Source organism: Pipistrellus hanaki, assembly GCF_964339955.1.
Source record: "Pipistrellus hanaki genome assembly, chromosome: 1".
Classification (NCBI taxonomy): domain Eukaryota; kingdom Metazoa; phylum Chordata; class Mammalia; order Chiroptera; family Vespertilionidae; genus Pipistrellus; species Pipistrellus hanaki.
The window spans coordinates 83364359-83387245 of record NC_140503.1 but is presented as its reverse complement, the minus strand read 5'-3'; the positions used below and the strand labels follow the sequence as shown (position 1 = coordinate 83387245).

Below are 22887 nucleotides of genomic sequence, written 5' to 3'. Positions count from 1 at the left end.
AGCTATACTACTAAAAGGGTTATATGCTACTTAAACCGGGTTGACTGGCCATCTTCTGGGTATCCAACTTCCTTCCAGACAAAGCATTGGTGGTGAGGGCTGAGGCAGAGGCAGGGGCTATCAGGTTGGCAGGGGAGGATAGTTGGGGGCAAGATCAGGCTGGCAGGGGATTAGGGGTAATCAGACCAACAGGGGAATGTAGTTGGGGGCAACCAGGTCATCAGGGGAGGGCAGTTAGGGGCGATGAGGCAGGCAGAGGCTGTTAGGGGTGATCAGGCCAACAGGGAAGGGCCGTTGGGAGCAAGATCAGGCCTGTGGGGGAGGGTAGTTGGGGTGAACCAGGCTGGCAGGGGAGGGCAGTCAGGAGTGATCAGGCAGGCAGAGGCATTGGGGGTGATATCAGGCTGAAAGGGGAGGGCAGTCAGGGGCAAGATCAGGCTGGCAGGGGAGGGCAGTTAGGGACGATCAGGGAGGCAGGCAGCCAGAAGTAGTTAGGGGCGATCAGGCAGGCAGGCAGGTGAGCAGTTAGAAGCCAGCCATCCTAGATTGCAAGAGGGATGTCCAACCACCAGTTTAGGCCCTATCCTGTGGGATCAGGCCTAAACCGGTGATCGGACATCTCCCAAGGGGTCCCCAATTAGAGAGGGTGCAGGCAGGGCTGAGGGAAACACCCACCACGGGTGCACAAATTCTGTGCACTTGGCCCCTAGTTGTTTATAAACCTTTTTTTAAAAAGTTGTTTTTGCCTACTATGGCAAGATATTTCAGACTGGGAAGTTTATAAAAACAACAAAAGAATATTGCTCATATTTCTGGAGGCTGAGAAATCCAAAATCAAAGGGTTAGCATAGTCGTTTTTAAGGTGAGGGCCCTCTTCTGGTTCATTCTGGGCCTTCTCCCTGTGTCCTCACAAAGTAAAAAGAGCCAGGGAGTTCTGTGGAGGTCTCTTTTGTAAGATCATTAATTTTATTCATAAAGGCTTCACTCTCATGACCTAAGCACATTCTAATACCATCATCTCTGGAGGTTAGGACTTAAGAATTTTGAGGGGACAAACATTCAGACCATACCATTGTTTTATTTATTTAGCTAATTTTATGAGTAATATTAGACCATTAAAAGTACGTACATGAGAACAAAGACTGTTGGTTTTATTTCAATATATTATAGTATTCCTAGCACCTGGCATAGTCGCCATTTAATAAATATTTATTGAATTAACGAATGAACTCTTACTCATTGCTACTATTTCCTCCTTATTTTAGGAACTTATAATCAAAACTGTATTAAGCTCAGCAAGAGATGAGCCCTCTGGTCCTGCACGGTAGGTCAGATATACTTAAGATTTATTATAACTATTCTGTTTGCAATCTCACGTTAGAAGTTGATTGGATTATTTAGTCCACATTGTTTCAGATACACAAAAGCTATTCTGAATTAAAAATTTAAATTATTTGTATGATTAAATACTTTTCTCATGATTTAAATATGAACCCTTTTTCATTAAAAAGATAAAATATTAGTCACCCATTTTAGTATCTTTACTCTCAGTATTGAAAATGACTTTTTCAATTATTTTTAAATATATTTTGCTTTTTCGTTAGATTATATATTCACTGTCTCTTCTGCCATACCTTGAATTGTAGTAGTAGTTACCCAGTGAATGTTACTTAAATTGAATTAAAATAAAATATTTTTATTATAGAAAGTAATATATTAAAGAAAGTAGTATATATTGATATTAATAAATATTGGATAAGGTTTTTCTATTATATTATAGAAGTAATGTATTCTATTAATATATGTGCTTTACATATACAACATATTATATAGTAATGTGTGTTACATAGTAAATATAAGATTTTAGAATGTTTTTCTTTTTAAATGCCTTATTTAGAAGCAAAAAATTGTCATTTTCTGTTTTACTAAACCTTTTTTAAAAGGTTAAGATTTATCACATGGTTGCCAGTATCACATGTTTCTTCTCATCCCCAAAATATCATTAATTCATGTAATATTATATTTCTTGAATATATAATTCTAATATAATGTCATTAGCTTCAAAAGTAGCCTGTGTTGTTCCTCCTCTGACCTATATCTCTGCAGAGCTTTCTTTTTTCCAATTACCTACATATTTTTTGACCCAGGTTAATGAAAGTGCAGATCATGGCTTTGACCATTTGAATATTAATTCTAATTTAAATATCTTATTTTTTCCACCAGTAAAAATAATGTAAAATTAATAGTTTGCTTAAATGAGACATAGCTCCAGCTTTTTAATTCAGTTCCATATTTTTCTCACTTAATAGTCAAGTTAATTAAAAACGAATCTCTTTGAGCTCAGTTGGTGTAGTACAATGGTTGAGCATCAACCTATGAATTTAGAGGTCACAGTTCAATTTCAGCCAGGACACACACCTGAATTGCACACTTGATCCTCAGTAGGGGGCACGAGGGAAGCAGCCAAATCAAAGATCTTCTCTTATCACTGATGTTTGCATTTCTCTCTCCCTCTCCCTTCCTCACTGAAATCAGTTAAAAAAATATATATATTTTTAAAAATCACAAATCTTTTTGAGTAAATTTTTATTTTAATTTAATCATTTTAAAACTGGACATCCCTAGAAAATGACATTATCTTTTCCATTATACCATATTTTCGTTTCTGGTAGCTTTACCCTCAAATGTGATCATTTTGAATATTAATTTTCTAGTATTTTCTATGTCAATAATGACAATCTTTTGAGTTTGCAAGAATTTTCCTATAATATTGTTTTATTTATTCCTCATCACAATTCTAAGAAATTAATGGGATCATCATCATTCTTACAAGTTTGCCAGCATTGTCAGCTACGTTGCAGAGGTCCTTTGGTCTCTGACTGCCCCACACTGGGCCTAGTTTGCTAGCATGAAACCAATGTCTTAGAAAATTAACATTTACTAAGTCCTTTCTAAGTGCCAGGCACTGTTCTAAATACTTTATTACCTCATTTGTAACAACTCTAGAAGATAGATACAATTTGTATCCTCCCTATTATAGGAGCCCAGAGTATTTAAATAATTATCCCTATCACTCAGCAATGGCAGAGCCATGATTAAAACCTTGATAGTTTGTCTTCAGAGCCTTATTAGATGCATAAATAATAATAGTTGAACCACATTTGAACCTAGAGCTTCAGATTCTAGATTTTCTGCCTGTTTCTTTTTAACTATCTTGCCTCTCAAGTAAAGAATATTGAAGCCTAAAATATAGATCCCCAGAAAGACTTTTATTGAGAATAGGCCTTAGAAGCTTATACCCCCAAAATAGATATGGAGCAGAGTTGAGGCATACTGGGAATGATCTAGATTATTTGAATATCTTTAGGAATGTAGGAAACTGTGTATTCTAGTGTGCAATCACAAAAGAAAAAAGAAAAAAAACCGTTAAGCAGTTGTACTCCCAGTCTGTGCCTTTAGTTAGCTGCATCCCTGGAGAACTTTGCCTCAAGTTAGAGTTTAATGTTACTTGATGATTACAACTCTTTCTACTGCTAACAATGAAATTTGATTATTTAGATCTATACATATATAAGTTTGATTATTTAGATCTATGAATATATATTATATCTGTTCATATAATATATATTATCTAAGACTCATGGGTAGACAATAGTAGAGAAAAAATAAAGCAGTAGACTTGTTTCGAAGACTTTCTGGTAGTTTTGCTAGTAAACAATTTTTAGCATTGACACTGTGCTAGACTGAAAGAGAGGGCTGAAGAACTTCTGATCCGATGTGTTCAGTAAAATGTTTCTGCATTAAATTATTCTGAAATTTAGCCTTCTGCTGAATTTAAGAATATCAGTACCAGGACATGCCATGTATGTAACTAGGATCCTAGAAGGAGTCAATTTTTTTTATTCATAACACCATTATATTCCTCCTCAGAAGCTTATATTTGAACACACTAATGGAATTCCACTGATTGTGATCACAAATTACTCCCTTCAAGCTGAGATAGTACAAACAGGATAAGGAAGACATTAGGCAACAGAACAAAAACTCTACAAGTTCTGTTTCAGTTGGAATCCCTTTATGAAGTATATACATTTTATTTGTGTGCCTAATCTGTTTTTTAAAGAGTTTGTAGTTTGCTTAAATTTATTTTGATGCTATCAGTTAATCAAATGACATCCTTTCCTTTTTTGAAAGCAGGGTACATTTGGGGAATCTATGAAAATATCAATTTCTTAATATGGATTTGTTAGAAAAATCTTTTATATTCTCTCTACCTCTGACTTTGGTAATAAGTTATAATTGAAAATTAGATTTAAAGTTTTAGGGATGTGCTTTCCTCCTTTCTCTTCCTAAGAAGAGCTAACATACAAAGTAACAAATTGATCAATTTACTTAAACAGTGCATGTTCCTTCTATGTTGGCTAGTTGTGGGTGCTTTGGTTGTGATGGTGGTTTCATTTCTTTAAAAGCGCATGCATTTTTATTTCTATCATTATTCTTTGCCTTTTTTGCAGATGTGTAGCACTTTGCAGTTTAGGTATTTGGATTTGTGAAGAACTAGTCCATGAGTCTCATCATCCTCAAATTAAGGAAGCTCTGAATGTAATATGTGTTTCCTTGAAGGTAAAAAAATAACCCCCCCCCCCCACACACACACACACACAAAACAACAAAGCACCGTTTAGTGGAATATATTAAAATAGTATAGAATCATGATTATTTTTTCTACAAATGTTAATTATAGGTTGTACCCTTTAATAAATGTTTTCATTAATTTATTATTACATTATTCCCTTGCTCCTGACTTTTTCTTCAAGAGTGGTCCTAGTCAACTTTTTATGTATTTGGCTTTGTCCATAGGAAACACTTAAAAAGGAAATCAGTCATTTAACAACATGGCTTGTTTTTTTTCTTTATCAGTGTTTTTGTAACCTACTATTTGGTCTTTACTACTTCTGAATTCTTGAACTGCTCAACTTTTTTACTTTATCATTCAAGTTAAATGCCAAAATAAGATGTGTTCAGAAATAAACCAATTATTTGAAGATTCTAAATAAATAAATGGATTTTTTTGTTTCTGAATAGATGCATAATATTTTTTCTGTCTTAAAACTTATATTACACTATCTGTATAGGACTCTAAAGATACAATGTACAGATATCACCAATTTGACACATAATTCTGAGCATATCCTGTTTGAAGTGTTTTATTAGGCAGAGTAAGAGGGATATCAGAATGAAAAGAATTGTAAATACTAGATTCAAGAGATTAATGATCTGATGCTGAAAAAGATTAAAATAAGAGGAATAAAGTATAAAAAGCTGAGATAACCAAATGAGTGGTGCATGCAAACTGCTGATTGAGTTCAGAGGAAGCAGAGATCACTTTGACTTAGGTATCAGAAAAGATTTGGGAAAGGGGAAACTTTTGGTCAGGGCTTGAAGAGTGGATAGAATTTGGTCATAGAAAAGCATGTAAAGCATGACTTTATGCCACTGGGGAGTCATTTAAGACTTTTAAGTATATGGAATGTTAGCATCAGAGGAGTTCTTCAGAAGATTATTTTGGAAGTATTGTGTCTAGTAGATTTGAATGGGGGAAGATTGGTAATAAGATTAGAAGCTGCTGTAAAAATCTAGGTAAGAAAAAATGGAATAAAGTTTAAATGAGGACAGTCAAACATTACAAAGGAAAAGTAAAATTGTATCTTTGCAGCTGTATATTTATCTTCCTAATAATACTTTAATAAACACTTTATAAATATAGAATGACAAAAAATATGAAGTTTAAAATTTTTCAGCAGCTAATGCATAATAGTTCAGGAAGAAATTTTTATGTGTTTTTCTTTTGTTATTTTCACAGTTTACTAATAAAACAGTAGCCCATGTAGCTTGTAACATGCTTCACATGCTGGTTCATTATGTACCTAGACTTCAGATTTACCAACCTGATTCTCCCTTGAAAATTATTCAAGTAAGTAATTTCTTATTTATTTCTCATAATGACCTCTGTTAAGGATTTTAAAATTTGGGCCGGATCAGACTCCTCTGCGGGCCGCATGTGGCCCGCAGGCCGTAGTTTGAAGACCCCTGATACTACCATATCAGGACGTTATTTTGACTCGTTATTTTTCTTTCTTCTTCAGCTAATTATTTATAGTTTTTATTTTGTTTTAATTTCATATGCTTTCTACCATATCTGAACTATTTTACCCATTCATTATTTCTGTCTTGATCTCTATATATAAATAGATCTAATATAAATAGGCTAATACGCAAAGTGTCCCCTCAGGAGTTCGACTGGGGAGACTGTGAGTTCGTTCACTTGCTATGACATATGCTAACCACCAAGGGCAGCGTGGAACAAAGGAAGGCCCCAGCCAGCAGCTGGCAGCCAGGGAAGGGAGGCCCTAGCTGGTGGCCAGAAGTTGGTGAAGGGAGGCCCCGGCTGGCAGCTAGAAGGCCTCTATCGTTCCTGATAGCCTGCTAAGCCTAGAGATCCTACCCATGCAAGATTTTTGTGCACTGGGCATCTAGTCCTATATAATCCTATATAATAAAAGGCAGATATGCAAATCGACCGAACAGCAGAACAACTGGTCGCTATGACGTGCACTGACCACCAGGGGCAGACGCTCAATGCAGGAGCTCCCCCCTGGTGGTTGGCGTGCTCCCACAGGGGAAGTGCTGCTCAGCCAGAAGCTGAGCTTATGGCTGGCTAGTGCAGCAGCAGAGGCGGGAGCCTATCCCGCCTCCACAGCAGTTGGACATCCCCCAAGGGCTCCTGGACTGCGAGAGACCGCAGACCAGGCTGAGGGAACCTCCCCCTTCATGAGTGCACGGATTTCGTGCACCGGGCCTCTAGCATACTATAATAGCCTTCTAATTGATCTGGCTTCTGAGCTCTTCCCTATCAAGTCGTCATTCACATTTACATGACTATTATGTCTATTACCTGAAAATAAACCAAAGTCTTTTGAGTGGTTTTCAGTTGCCTATAAAATAAGATCCAAGTTATTTGGCTGGGATTTTCCAGGCCTTCAGAAGAGGAACCAACCCGTCTTTTCAGAATCAGTATATATTCCTTTGAAATACACTGTAGTCCAGGCACCTGAGTTGGCTTAATATTGATTCAACATACTCCTCACTCTCTTCTTACCTGAAGTGCTCTGATTTTCCTCTTTACATCCCATCTTTAATTATTGGATTAAATCCATCTCATAAAAAAATTAAAACGCTTTCCAGTTCTCTCTCTAACCAAAATTTATTGTTCTTCATATTCTTGTAACATTTTTGGGAAAGATGGTAATTAATATTTATTAAGCACTTACTGTGTACCAGCTAATACACTAGTCATCTCCATATGTTACCCCATTTCATTCTTAAAAATCTCTTAAGATGAGCAATTATCTTCCTCTCTCCACCCCCCCCCCCCCCCCAATAATTTAAGATGAGAGGACTGAGCATTTAGTAACTATGTAAAGTCACAGCTGACAGGGAAGTGTTCAGGTTTTTCCCACACAACCATATTGCTAGCCTCTATTATAACAGTAAATATATTTGTGTACAACTTCTGAACTTTTTAAGACAAGGGCATCACTTTCATGTAGAATCTGTTAAATAAATATTGGTTGAGTTTAATGTAGGTTGAGAGGTTGGATTTGAGGGTTAGACACACCTGCCATGACTCTGCCACTTGCTAACTTCATAACTATGAACAAGTTACTTTGCTCTCTGAACTCTGTTTTTTTCTTATCTTTACATTTGGGATAAAAGTTATTATTATCTATGGGAATATGATAACTGGATATAACTGTGAATGTGCATCTGTATGCTAGTAGAAAAACACTTGAAAATTTTACCCTTTAAGATTGCTTATTCTATTTGAAAATTAAGTTTGTTCTCTAAGCAGATTATTTTTTATTTGAAAGCCTTCAAATTCTTTTCCTTATTTTCTTTATCAGTTTATATATTAATACTTATCTAAGTACTTAAATGTGAAGATTTGTTGCAAATTGCTTCACTGTGCATTATAGTGGCCAACAGCTACAGTTAAACATGAAGAGTTATTATACTTCACCTGTAGTTGAATGTAGGATTAGAATTCCAAATAATGGAGCATTTCACTAATTGTTACCTATTTACATAGTTTGAAATAGAGGCTCAGTTCTATTATTATTAAACAGGTGCATTTAATATACTAGATTCTACTGATAAACCTTTATTATATACAGTATTAGGGGTCCGGTGCACAAAATTTGTGCATGAGGAAGGGGGGGTTGTTCCTCAGCCTGGCCTTAACCCTCTCCAATCTCGGACCTCTCGAAGGATGTCCTACTGCCGGTTTACAGGGATCAAGCCTAAACCAGCAGTCAGACATTCCTCTCACAATCCAGGATCTGCCTGCCTGCCTGATTGCCCCTAACCATTCTGCCTGCCAACCTGCTTGCCCCAACTGCCCCTGCTGCCAGCATGCTTGCTCCCAAATGCCCCCCCTGCCAGCCTGCTCACCCCAACTTCCCCCCCTGCTGGCCTACTCACCTCCACCTTGCCTCCCCACTGGCCTGCTCACCCCCAACTGCCCCCTGCTGGCCTGCTCACCCCCAACCGGCCCCCTGCTGGTCTGCTTACCCCCAATGGCCCCTGATGCTCCATCCTGGCCTGATCACCCCCCCCCTTCTCCGGCGACCCAAGGTCCCAACCCCTCCTTTTTTTCTTTTTCTTTCTTTCTTTCTTTCTTTCTTCCTTCCTTCCTTCCTTCCTTCCTTCCTTCCTTCCTTCCTTCCTTCCTTCCTTCCTTCCTTCCTTCCTTCCTTCCTTCCTTCCTTCCTTTCTTCCTTTCTTTCTTTCTTTTTTTCAGCGCCTCCTTGAGCAGAGGCCAGGGCCAGCTAGAAGCAAGTATCTAGGATTTATTTATCTTTTATAATTGAAACTTTGTAGCTTTGAATGGAGGCCAGGGCTGGCCAGGGCAGGCAGGAAGCTTGACTTCCTCCATTGCCAGGGCAACCCAAGCCTTCTGCTTGCTCCAGCTCTGTGGCTGGCCACCATCTTGGCTGGGTTAATTTGCATACTCGCTCCTGATTGGCTGGTGGGTGTGGTTTGTGGGTGTAGCAGAGTGGTAGTTAATTTGCATGTTTCTCTTTTATTAGTGTAGATATTTATTGATTTTTTTCTACCTGATGCATTAAATCAATAATTTATAAAAACATATAGCATCCTAAGGCTTTATCCAAGGTCCTGAGTTCTCCACCGCCAGCCTGCTTCCAGCAAAAAGGAGCTGGCTCTCAGAGGCAGGCTCATTGGGGAACCAATGTACAGAATGCGGTGTAAAAAATAGCTTACAATAAATTTACCCCTGTACATTTTTAACAAGCACATAAAAAATTGAATGTGATCAAGAGATTTCCAGGGTGGCCCTAGCCGGTTTTCCTTGGTGGATAGAGCATCAGCCTGCGGACTGAAGGATCTTGGGGTTTGATACTGGTCAACGCAGGTACCTCAGTTGCAGCTCCCAGCCCTGGTAGGGAGGGAGGTATGAAGAAGCCAACCAATCAATGTCTCTCACTCTCTCTCATATCAGTGTTTCTCTCTGTCTCTACTTTTCCCTTCTACTCTCTAAAAATATCCTCAAGTGAGAATTTTAAAAAAAAAAGAGATTTTTAGGGTAAATAGCACAGTATATTTATATTTTTTCCTTTTAATAATGCCTGTTACCATTTGATATTTCTGTATCAAATTTATTCATATATTATTCAGTGTATGTAAATTTAAAGTCACATAAATATACATGTATTGTAAATGTATGGATACACACACACACACGAGGCCTGAAGCACGAATTTGTGCACCTCGGCCTGGCCTGCAGGGTCAGTTTTCCCAGCACCATTTATAGAAGAGACTTTTCTTTCCTCAATGTGTGTTCTTGGCGCACTTGTTAAAGATGCGTTCTCCATATACTGTAAGTGTGGGTTTATGTTTAGGCTGTCTATTCTGATCTGCTTTTCTATGTGCCTGTGTACCTTACCATCATGTTCTTTTTAAAATAGCTTTATAATTAACCTGAAATCAGCAAGTGTGGTGCCTCCAGCTTTGTTCTTCTTTCTCAAGATGGCTTTGGCTCTTTATTACTTTTTGTGGTTCCATACAGATTTTAAAATAGTTTTTTCTGTTTCTGAGAAAAAAGCCACTGGAATTTATTTTATTGAATGAGTAAATCACTGTGGGTGATATGAGCAATTAAACAATATTAATTCTCCCAATCTATAACATGGAATATCTTTCCATTTACAGTAGTCCTCCTTTATCCACAGTTTTGCTCTTTGCAATTTTAATTATTCATGGTCAATTATAATCTGAAAATATTAAATAGAAAATTTGAGAAATGAACAATTTAGACTAAGTTTTAATTAGTACACTATTCTGAGTAGTGTGATAAAAACTCACGTTGTCCCTCTCCAATGGGATATGAATCATCCCTTTGTCCAGCTTATTCACATCGTACATGCTACTCAACCATTAGTCATTTAGTAGCCATCACAGTTATTCGATCATCTGTCATGGTATCACAATGCCTGTGTTCAGTAAACCTTATTTTACTTAATAAAGGCTGCAAAGTGTAAGAATAGTGATGCTGACAAGTCAGATATGCCCAAGAGAAGCTATAGAGCGCTTCCTTTAAACGAAAAGGTGAAAATTGCTGTGCCCATGCGTCTTTCTTTTCTTTTTTCTTCATCCCTTCACCCTTCTCACGCAGGCCCAACCCCTACTCCTCTGACAGCTGTCAGTCTGTTCTCTGTATCCATGAATCTGTCCACTTCCTTTGTTAGTTCATTTTGTTCATTAGATTCCACATATAAGTGGAATCGTATAGTACCTACTTTCTTCATTCATTCGTACTTTATCGTTTTCAGTGTGCAGGTCTTTTACCTCATTAATTAAAAGTACTCTTATTTTATTGACTTTAATGCTACTGTAAATGGGGATATCTCTCTTAATTACTCTTTGTGTTGGTTTGTTGCTTGGTATAGAAATGCAAGAGATTTTTGTATTTTGATTTTGTGTCCTGCAACTTTATGGAATTCATTTATATTTGTAACAATTTTTTTGGTGCAATGTTTAGGGTTTCCTATATATAAAATCATGTAATCTGCAAACAAATAATTGTACTTCTCCCTTTTAGATTCAGGTGCTATTGATTTATTTGCCCACTTGCCATGGTAGGACTTCTAGTACCATGTTGAATGAAAATGACAATTGTGGACATCCTTGTATTCCTTGTATATTAGATGAAAGGCTTTTTTTAGTTTTTCACAGCTGAATATGATATTAACTGTGGGCTTGTCACTTATAGCCTTTATTTATGTTGAGGTGTTGAGTAGGGTAGATATTGTTAGTGACAGAATTGCAGGTGATTTTTATAAATCTTTTTGCTTTTCTTTATATATTTTAATTTTCTATTAGAACATATTATCTGAGTATTTATACATATTGATTCATGGGTTGAGTTTGTGAGAAATCCATTCATAGTTAACAGCATATAATGTTGGTTCTATACATGAAGATTGTAAATAATTGATAGTTAATATACTTGAAAAGCTTACACATTAAAAATTACCTTGAAATAAAAGTGTTAATGTTTCAGAATAACCTTGCAGCAATAGATTTTATATTATTTTTACATTAACAGTAATGTTTTAGAATGAACATTAGTTTAATATATTTTGTGCTTTTTTTTTTTTTTTTTTTACTTTTTGACTATAGATTCTGATAGCCACTATTACCCATCTTTTGCCAAGTACAGAAGCTTCATCTTATGAAATGGACAAGAGGGTAATTAAAAACATTTTTTGCTATTTAATATTCTTACATAGTAAAATACTTATATTTTAAAATTGCAAAGTTATATATATTTATATGGTAAATATTAATTCATCTTGTATTTAAAATGGACTGTCATCTCAGAGGGAAGGCAGGGGAGGATAGGTGGGTATGAGGTAATCAACCAAAGACCTTGTTTGTAAGATGCATAGCCCATGGACACAGACAATTAGTGATGAAAGCCTGGGGCAGGGGGCAGGGACTAACTGAAGGGAATTAATGGGGGGAAAGTGGGACATATATATTATACTTTCAATAATAAAGAAATTAATTAATTAATTAAAATAGACTGTAATGTGAGATATACTTTCTATTAAGTGTAACAAGTTGTATTTTCTCTGTAAAAATTAACAGAGGGAAATATCCTGGTGAGGATTAATCAAAAATTAGTTGGTGAAATTCTGTTAAGTATTAAACTCTTGCTTTATGAGTTGACAATAATAATGATATTTTTGTTGTTACAGTTGGTGGTATCTTTACTTCTGTGCCTTCTGGACTGGATCATGGCCTTGCCCCTAAAGACACTGCTCCAACCAGTCCATACTACAGGAGCAGAAAATGATAAAATAGAAAAGTCAGTCCTCAATTGCATTTATAAGGTAAACTTCTTTGCTTTATTATTTACTTGGTAACCAAGGGTTTATAAAACCTAAAGAAATAACATTTCTTAGTGTTTTCATTTAGTCTAGGTATTTTATAAGAACATAAATTTATCTTACAGTATCTTGATAGCTAAAAAGTAGTTTCTATAGTACACGATTGTTTTATTGCCAGATTTTGAAGAGTCAAATCTTTGTTGAATATAAGCATCACTAGTTAAATTTTACTTCTTCTTAAGAGGTATTAAATTTTACCATGACCAAAGAGCTAAGTTTTAAATTATTTAAAATTTTGTTAAGCTTTTGCATTACCAGTGGACTTTTTTCTCTTTTTACTTTATTTATTTTTACTGAAAAGGAAAACTTGTATGTTTCCCCCTGCATTTTCAGGTATTACATGGATGTGTTTATGGAGCTCAATGTTTTAGCAATCCAAAGTATTTTCCAATAAGCCTATCAGACCTGGCATCTGTAGATTATGATCCCTTTTTGCATTTGGAAAGTCTGAAAGAACCTGAACCTCTGCACTCTCCTGATTCAGAACGGTCTTCTAAACTCCAACCAGTAACAGAAGGTAAAACGGATTTTCTTCAGGGCAGTATTGTTATTTGGACAGTATTGTTCTCTCAAGGCATGATTTGAGGCCGTGGGTAGAAATGATGGGTGAGATGGATAATACATGTTTTACTTTGTAGTTGTTTACTTCACCATGTATATTACTGCAAATTTTATTTTCAGTTTAAGAAATAACTTTATATACACAATTGCTAAGATTACATGTGATGACATTCCCTTTATACTTCTAGCTAAGTTATTCTAATAAGTTCTTTTTGATATTTTACTTTCTATGTCATAGGATTTCTATAATTAAATAAGAGATTTAGCTTTGGAGTCTGACAGGCATGCTGTTGAATTTTGACTCTCATTAAATAGCTAAGTAATTATGTCTGTATTCTTATTTATAAAGTGGGGATAATATTTATTCCCTCATAAGGTCATTTTAAATACTAAATAAAATAATACGTATAAAACTTGTTGCACGGTTCTTGGTCCATAGTGAACTCAGTAAGGTATTTTTAAAGCCACATTGCTTCTACATTCAGAGTTTACTATTTGATATAAGGGTAAGGCAAAGATGTGAACAAATAACCTTATGAGTATAAAAATAAAAGTGCATTCAGGATACAGTGGTAGCTCAGAGGAACCCAGATTATTGAAGGGGGTATATATATATATACACATACATACACATACATACATACACACACACACATACATACATACACATACCATATATATATATATATATATATATATATATATATATATAGTGTGTGTGTGTGTTCTGAGGAGAAAAAGTTGGAAAGGAAGGAAAAAACAGGAGAGAGTAATTTTTCAGAAACAAAGAGAAGAGAAAGATTTTTAAAAGATTGGCCAGCACTATTAAATGATAGAGAGGTCAAGTATAAAACACTGACAAGTATGTCTGCTTTAGTTTCAGCAGAGAAGTAGGAGGCAGAAGCGGATGTCTATGGGTTGAGGAACAAAAAGGAGTTAAGGAAGTACTATAGAGCCATCTGTCAAAACTACTCTTTAAAGAAGCTTGACTATTTAAAAAAAAAAAGAAAAGAAAAGTGATAAAACAGTAGGTAAGCTAAAGGATGATTTGGGGTTAAGGGATTTTTTAAGGATTAAAAGAGTTGAAATTAATTATAAGTTGAAAAAGCTGAGACGGAAAATAGGAAGGTGATCAGCATTAGTAGAGTGAAGTTCCTGACAGGTGAACTGGAGAGTATAGGTGCTAATATTAGTCCTTCTTTTGAGACCAGAAAAAATAAGATGGAAGTAAACTAAGGGGATTGAGAGTTTTTGAGGGCCTGAAAGAAAATAAAAACTACAAAGTTTTGTTTGCACCAACCAGTAAGGTGAATATGGCAGAAACACAAACTATGACTTTCAAAATATTGGTATATGGTGTAACCATGGATCTAAGCTTGGTAAGGATTTACCTGATGCTAGGAAATGGCTAATAAATTGGAAGAAAATGGAGTGATCCAGTGAGTCAGAAAGTAAATGTGGTTAGTAATAAGAAGTTAGAACAATGATTCTCAGCCTTGGCTTCATATTAGGATGCTCTCATCCTGTCAATAAAGGTTTTAATATATTAAAACAATTTATTAAATATATTATTTAAAAATATATTAAAGCAATCTGGGATTGCTGGGATTTTTAAAAGCGTTGCAGGTGATAAATATGCAGCCGAAGTTGAAGAGGGAATCGGTATGTTCGGACAGTGGTTTTTAAAATGAGTTTTTAAGCAGTGAAACCTCTTCAAATAAATTTCACAAGGAAGCCCAGTTTGTAAAACTCTTTAAACTAGAGCTGCAGCAGGATAGTGGCTGGGATTCTACTGACTTCTGTCTTATCCATCTCCAAGGACTCTACAAAACAAATTGGGAAATCACTAGACTAGGAGGTTGTGATTAAGGAGTAAGCTATTATTATAAAGAAGAGTTTGAGTTCTAAATGCAGAATAGTTACAAATTATTAAAATATCTAGGATGTGATCATGATAGTATTTTGGGTTGATCACAGATTGGTAATAATTTGTCTACCACATAATATACAAATGAAATTGTTCAGATATAATAGAGATATATTGTACAGTACAAAATATTTAGAAAATAATTAATATCTCAACTTATAATTATTTTTATAGATTTGGCATAGTAAAATAGAGTATTTTATCTAAAAACAAAGTTATGTGAAAAAGTTAGTTGCCTTTTGCATTAAAAATGTATTTTCTAATAAAATTGACATTCACTATTATTTTATATTAGTTTCAGATATACAGCATATGGTGGTTAGAAAATTTTAATTTACAGAGTGGACCCCTTCCCCCCCAGTATTTCAAGTACCCACCTAGCACCATTATTAGTTATTATAATATTATTGACTATATTTCCTATGCTGTACTTTACATCCCCATAACTATTTTATAACCACTGGTTTGTACTTCCTAATGTCTTCACCTTTTTCACCCAGTCCCCCAACCCCCTCCACTCTGGCAACTATAAATTTGTTTCTTGTTGTCTGTGAGTCTGTTTCTGTTTCTTTGTTTATTTTGTTCTTTAGAGTCCTCATATAAGTGAAATCACATGGTATTTGTTTCTCTGACTTATTTCACTTAGCATAATACTCTATAGGTCCATCTATTCTGTCAGAAATTGTAAGATTTTATTCTTTTTTATGACTGTGTGTGCGCGCGCAACACACACACACACACACACACACACAGCCCAGTGCATGAAATTTGTGCACTAAGCCATCAGTAGGACATGCTTAGTACTGCTTCTGAGGCAGGAGCTTCTGGCTGTGGGAGCACACTGACCACCAGGGGGAAGCTCCTGAATTGAGCATCTGCCCCCTGGTGGTCAGTGTGTGTCATAGCGACTGGTTGTTCTGCCATTTGGTTGCTTTGCATATTAGCCTTTTATTATATGTACTAGAGGCCTGGTGCACAAAATTCGTGCTCTTGGGGTAGGGGTTTCCTCAGACTGGCCTGTGTCCTCTCATGGTCCAGGAGCCCTCTGGGGATGTCCATAGGGAGTGGGCCTCAGCCATTCAGGAGCCCGGCTTCTGGCTGAGCAGAGCTCCCCCTGTGGGAGTGCACTGACCACCAGGGGCAGCTCCTGTGTTGAGCGTATTCCCCCTGGTGGTCAGTGCGCATCATAGCGACCAGTTGTTCTGTCGTTCAGTCAATTTGCATGTTAGCCTTTTATTATATAGGATAGGATATCTTACAGCTTTTTTATCCACTCGTCTATTGGTGGGCACAGTTTTTGCATTTTTAAAGGTGTAAAATGATAAAAGTTTGATTAAGGGCAGTGTAGTATATTTCTTAAACAGTGAAATAAACGGTTTACTATGTAAAGGCAAGTTTTATTGTATTTCAACCCAAATTTACTGTACTGTTAACAACAGTCACTTTAAAGACAGAAAGGTATAAATTTAAGTAGATGAGCTTTATATTGGTACCAGATACTCTATGGAGTACTATTCTCTAAATGTATTCAGTTATTCCTTTTGGACTTTCTTAAAGGTATTAAGGACCAGATAAATGCAGAAGCTTTTAGGAACAGCTGTGAACTAACAGCAGGTGATTCTGTGATCTGTGGTGACTACATGCTGCATTTTGGGTTTTTTAATGTGGAGAAAATGACTAATCATTGTGCCCTTGTCTAAGGCATGCTTCATCATCTTCAAGTACTTTTTTAGCCAAAGATTTCTAAACATAGAGTGTCCCTAATAAGCTCAGTATTGGATTGAACAAGTCTGATTTCAGAACTATTGGCAGGAGTAGCTGTAATTATTAAATTTACTAAAGAATAAAAAGAGGTAGTGAAGTTGGCTTTTTGTCAAATGGCAGTAGTCTTATTAGCAAAAAGTCATCATTTGCAGAGTCGGAGTGAAAGGAGGCTCCAAAGAATTCATTCTGTCCTAATTATAGTTTCACCTATACATATTATGCAAAGCTAATATTTAAAGCATTTGCCAAAATTAACTTCCTCTGCATGTTCTATTAGAGTGCAGTGAATTGCAGCAGCTTTTTATGTCTTGTTGCTTTTGTATGCCATAATAATCTGTAATTATGGGTTTGCTGCAAATGCTGTTAGGTTTGTTTAATCTGACAATCTGAAAAGACAACCCTGAATAGACTTTTTAAATGAATCCTAGTTACACAAAGCCTTAGCAGCATCGATATCTTCGTTTTACATATTCTTACAAGGCCAGTTAGTTTAGAATTTTATTTTGAATTTCTAAATTAGAGCATTTCATATGTTTTCTTTATATCGAAACATATTTATAGAAGAGAGATATGTAGGTTCTATAGTTGATAACTCAAAAATATATCTAAATAAATCTATCCTCCCAGTAAAAAAGTCGAGAGATTTTTATCATTTTGTATTTATATATTCTAAATTTTGAGAAACTACTTAGGAAAGAAAATGCTTTTGCCTATATCTGAAATCTGAATGTGTTTTTAATATGAATAATATGAATAATTATGACAGATTTGTGAACAAACTCATTTATATTGCATTCCCACTACTACTTCCTTTGGGAAGAGAATCTCTAGCTGGACTGGTACCTAGACTTAGGGAAAGAGTTGGTTCATTCATACAATTGGTTGATAAGCAGATTTTAAAAAGGAACTCGTAAAACTTATGTTGTTTATAATGCTCTCAAAATTGAAGGACTTATATTATTTTGTTATATCTAACTTTGTATATGAGTTTCAGTTTATTTTTACAAAAAGTCTGTTACTCTTAGAGAAAATAGGTCTTAAAGAGTTTATGTAATTTGTCCATGATTACAGAGCAAGTCAGAGACATCAAGAATTCTCTATTTTCTGTGATCTATTTCTATTAAATTATACTCTCTTGCTTCTGCAAAAATGATTCTCTCCTTAAATAAAACAGGTAACACCCAGCCGATGTGGCTCAGTGGTTGAGTGTCAACCCGTCCACTAGGAGGCCATGGGTTCGATGTCTGGTCAGGGCACAGGCCCAGTTTGTAGGCTCTGTCCCTGGTGGAGGCCATACAGGAGGCAGCTCATCAATGTTTCTTTCTCTCTCTCCCTCTCTCTTCATTCCTGTTTCTCTAAAAATCAGTAAACGTGGGGTTTTTTTTTTATTTGAAAACAAAGGTCCATGGGTTCTAATTAGCATGTGAGGTTTACTCATCTGTAAACTTGCAAAAGGAATGCTCTCTAGAGAATTTGAATCAGAAAGAACTATTGTTCCCATTGCCCTGGTTTAACTATAAACAAAGATCATTTGCTTCTGTGTTGAAAACAAACAAAAAATTCAAATCACCTTTTTAAGCTTATTCAAAATAAAAAAGAAAATAAAGAACAGAAAAGTATTTTCCTACATCAAAAATTTTTAAATATTTAATTATGTTTTATTACCATTTATATATAAAAGCCTAAGCTACTGCTCAACGGGCCAGTACCTATGATGTGTACTGACCATGAGGGGGAAGACACTCAACACAGGAGCAGAAACCACAGGCATGGAAACATGGAACAGACTGATGAAACTCAGAGAAAAGGGGAGAAGGCAGGAAGAGAGTAACCAAAGATCTTCTATGCATACTAGATACATGCACCCTCTGGCAGACTGTGACCTCTAGGGGAATGTTGGACTGCTGGTTTCAGCCCGATCCCCACAAGCCAGGCCAAGAGACCCCCTGGTGCACAAATCCATGCACTAGGTCTCTAGTTTAAAATAAATTTTGTCTTATTTAAACGAGTGTTTTCAGTTGATAATGGCCATATATTTAGTAATTTATGCTAAGTAATGCTTTTTGAAGTTACTCTACACAGAAAAAAAATAAATTCAGTGTTTGCATATGTTATAGTGATTTGCCAAAAGAAAAGGCAGTTGAACAAAAGAGAAAAAACATATGAAAGTCAGAGTTGTAGTAAAGATGGACATAACACTGTGCTGGGAAGCAAAAGACTCATACTAATGTAAAATCTTCTATAGAAAACAGGCATATCACTTAGCTTCTGTGAACCTATTTGTCCTCAAGTACAAAATAAGTACTGGCTAGAGTGTCTATAAGGCCCCTTACAGTGTTAATATTTATTATACTCTAAGTGATAAATAGAGAAGAAAAAGCAAGCTACCCCTCTGTTTCTCATCGGCTAGTGACATATCTTTTTACTTTGCTTATAGTCTTAAAAATGTAGAACTGAATTAAGTTTAATTGTTTAGTGTTGTTCTCTAGTGCTAAATAACTGATTTTCAGAACTAGCCATAAATATAATGGCTGGAACAGCTCAGTGTAATTGAGTTTTTACGTAAACTGAAAAGTGTTCATATCTACATCTATGTAGACATAAAACTTGATTAATAATGGAAGAAGATTGAAATTTTGATTCTTGGCAACATTTCAAAATCAACCATAGCCAAACAAAGACAACTGTTCTTTTATAGAGTGGAATCATGGAGATGCTGTTATTAATATTAGTGGCTGGTTTGTTGCTTAACTCTGCCTATACCCAGTGGTGTTGGTTCTGAATCTTTATGGTTATATCCTTGAAAATGTAGCTGTTCACTCTTGCCTTTTTGTAGCTGTTGTTAATCTTCACTCCATTTTTTCTCATTAATTTTTTAGAGAGAGTGGAAGAGAGGGATAGAGAGGGAAAGAAACATCAATTGGTTGCCTCCTGCACACGCCTGGAACATGCAACCCAGGTATATGCCCTTGATGCAAAATCAAACCTGCTAACCTCCTGTGCACAGGCTCACACTCTAACCATTTGGCAGCACCTGCCAGAGCTCTCTTGCCTTTTTTTTTTTTTTTTTTTTTTTTTTATAAAGTAAGTAATCACCAGCAATGCACAAGTGAGTCTCCTTATAAACTTTTAAAATTGGTTTTACTTATATAGAGAGAGCGAGCCAGGGTCCTTAATGACCAGGGCTCCACCAAACACCAGAAGTCAGTGCTAGGTTGCCATGGCACTGACTACCAAGGGGGCTCCGGATCAGGCCCAGAGAGAGGCCTGCAGAGAGAGGCAAGGTCTGATCTCCAGCCTCCATGGCAGCTGTTGATCAGCCATTGCCTCTCTCTTTCTCTCCTGGCTTCAGCAGCAGCCATGCCTCTGCTTCTCTCCGGGCCTACATGGGGGCTGCTGATCAGCCCTGCCTCTTTGATCAGGCCCCGAGATAGGCCCTGAGGCACTGACTGGCATAGAAACTGACCATTCAGAACCAAATCTGGGTGAAGTGCCAGGAGCCAGTGGCTGCCTAGGAGTCAGAGCTTTTGACACTGATTAGCATAGAAACCAATGAATCAGAACCAAATCTGGGTGAAGTGCAAATTGCCAATGGGTGTCTAGGAGGCGGAGCTTTTGACACTGACTGGCAAAGAAACCGAGCAATCAGAAGCTAATCTGGGTGAACTTTGAAGGCAGAACCTAAGGTAGGGGCTGATGAGGGATTTTAAAGGCAACAGCTGTTTGGTATAAGGTGTAAGAAAGAAGTTCAATTTTGTCATGACTGGCTTCCTAGTATAGTGCATGTGGCTGGCTATCAGTCCAGATACAGGGATTATGTGTTTTTGTCTGCCAAGAGCATCTCCTGCTGGAAAAGGCTTCTCCACCCCCAGTTAAGCAATCCTATCCTACATAATCTATCTATACTACTACAAGGGTATTATGCTAATTAGACCGGGTCGACTGGCCATCTTCCAGAAATCCAACTTCCTTTCAGACAAAGCCATGGTGGTGCGGGCTGAGGCAGAGGTAGTTAGGGGCAATCAGGTCAGCAGAAAAGGGCAGTTGGGGGCAAGATCAGGCCAGCAGGGGGTTAGGGGCAATCAGGCCGGTAGGGGAGAGCAGTTGGGGGTGATCAGGCAGGCAAAAGGCAGTTGCAGGCGAGATCAGGCCAGTAGGGGAAAGGCAGTTGGGGGCAAGATCAGATTTGCAGGGGAGGGCAGTCAGGGGCAATCAGGCAAGCAGGCAGGCAGAGGGACAATCAGACAGGCAGGTGAGCAGTTAGAAGCCAGCAGTCCCAGATTGCAAGAGGGATGTCCCCCAAGGTGTCCCCAGTTGGAGAGGGTGCAGGCTGAGCTGAGGGAAACCCCCTACCCCCCTCTCCCCATGCATAAATTTTATGCACTGGGCCCCTATTTGAGATAATAATTTACATAAACTAAGATGTATCCTTTTTTCTTTCTTTTTTTAAATCCTCACCCAAGAATATTTTTTCACTGATCTTTTAGAGAGTGGAATAGAAAGGGAAAGATAGAAAGAAACATCTCTGTGAGAGAAACACATCGGTTGGTTGCCTCCTGCATGTGCCCCAACCAGGGCCCAATCCTGGGAGGAGCATGCAACCAAGTTATGTGCCCTTGACCAAAATCAAACCTGGGACTCTTTGGTCTGTGGGCCAACGCTCTATCCATTGTGCCAAACTAGCTAGAATAGATTTATCCCTTTTTCATGTAGTAATTTTACTATATATTGATTATGTAGGTGGTTACACAGTTCTATACAGTTACCAAAATTCATCATAAAGTACACTTAAAATTAAGGAATTTATTGAATATAGATAATACTTTGATCAACCTATATTTATTCTGGCAGCAAGACTATAGTATTCCCAAAAGATTAACTTTCAGAATATAAACAGTATTCTGATCACTCTGTAAATTCAGAGACACAATCATTCTGAATCATGTCAATAACTAAGACCAGAATACTATAAGCACACAAACAACCAACCAAAGTCCTCTTTTTGCATGAATGATTATACTTATTCACCAGGGACAGCTCTCCTTCCATCTCCCAGGTGAAAAGTGTCAAGTTAAACATCACTAAATTGTTCCCACTTCATGACACCACTCATTCCAAAACGGGTTTCCACATCAGCTCTCCTTAAAATGACAGTGGCATTCTTGGACTAGTGGACTCTGACAACTTATTGTCTATCTCCACTTCTTCCTTCCTCCCTTTACACCCTCTTTCTGTGTTCTCTGTCTTCTTTGTCCCCTCTCTTTTCCTTCTTTTGGTTCTGCCATTAGGCACCCTGCCTTTTCATGCCTCCTATTGCAATGTTTTTTGAGCTTTTTTTTTTTTTTTTCCACTGTTTCCTGTGATTTTTTTTTTTTTTTAAGTTACTCACATGGATATGCTCCTAATCTGTTTGCTTTCTCTAATGTGCTTAAGCAAGGGGGTGGAAATGCTTCTTACATACAACTAACTGCTCAGACTAGACCACAATATCCTGAACTATACTTGGGGGGGGGGAGTGGCGGGGGGGGGGGGGAGACACATGCAGATCCATAAAATACTTTTTTCTTTAAAATAAAGCTTTTAAATTATGTATTGGCTACACTAAGTCACTGTTTAAATTGATCACAACTCTTAAAGTTTAGTGAAAGATCAGTTTTCTCTGAAACTTTTACATCATTGATAAAAGCCATAATTAAGTGACATTTAAGGCATGCTGCAAACTGTTCTGAGTCTGCTTATGAGATAAACTTGTCAGTTGGATTTCATTGGCTTTCTAATCTATGTTCTAAGTGATTTCAAGTGATTTCTAATACTTCTGATCCTTCTTTTAAGGTATGATGTACATTTAAAGACTTAAATTTAAATTAAGAATCCATAAGCAACATTTTCAAAAAGGGCTCTTTATAAAATTAACAGCAAAACTTTACTAAAGAACAGTTTTGTTATTTGCTGTTGTTTCTGTAATACGTCTAAATTGGGAATATTAATAATTACTGAAGTATTGGAGTGCGGTTTTGATAATGTCGCTATTGGTTGTCCAATGTCTCATTGTTATATGACATCCTAGAAACAACAGATTTTTACTCACTTTTTTTTTTTCTA

At 36.7% G+C, this 22887-nt stretch overlaps 1 protein-coding gene across 5 annotated transcripts in view; it reads left to right on the top strand.

Annotated features, from left to right (window-relative positions):
- Positions 1-22887, top strand: part of RALGAPA1 (Ral GTPase activating protein catalytic subunit alpha 1) — a 227501-nt gene that overhangs the window by 125087 nt on the left and 79527 nt on the right. For all 5 annotated transcript variants that reach the window (XM_084874263.1, XM_084874264.1, XM_084874265.1 and 2 more), the window contains 6 exons: positions 1266-1324; positions 4515-4623; positions 5864-5974; positions 11761-11829; positions 12342-12476; positions 12867-13050. In XM_084874263.1, the coding sequence (XP_084730389.1) occupies positions 1266-1324; positions 4515-4623; positions 5864-5974; positions 11761-11829; positions 12342-12476; positions 12867-13050 (667 nt within the window). The remainder of the gene's footprint in view (positions 1-1265; positions 1325-4514; positions 4624-5863; positions 5975-11760; positions 11830-12341; positions 12477-12866; positions 13051-22887) is intronic.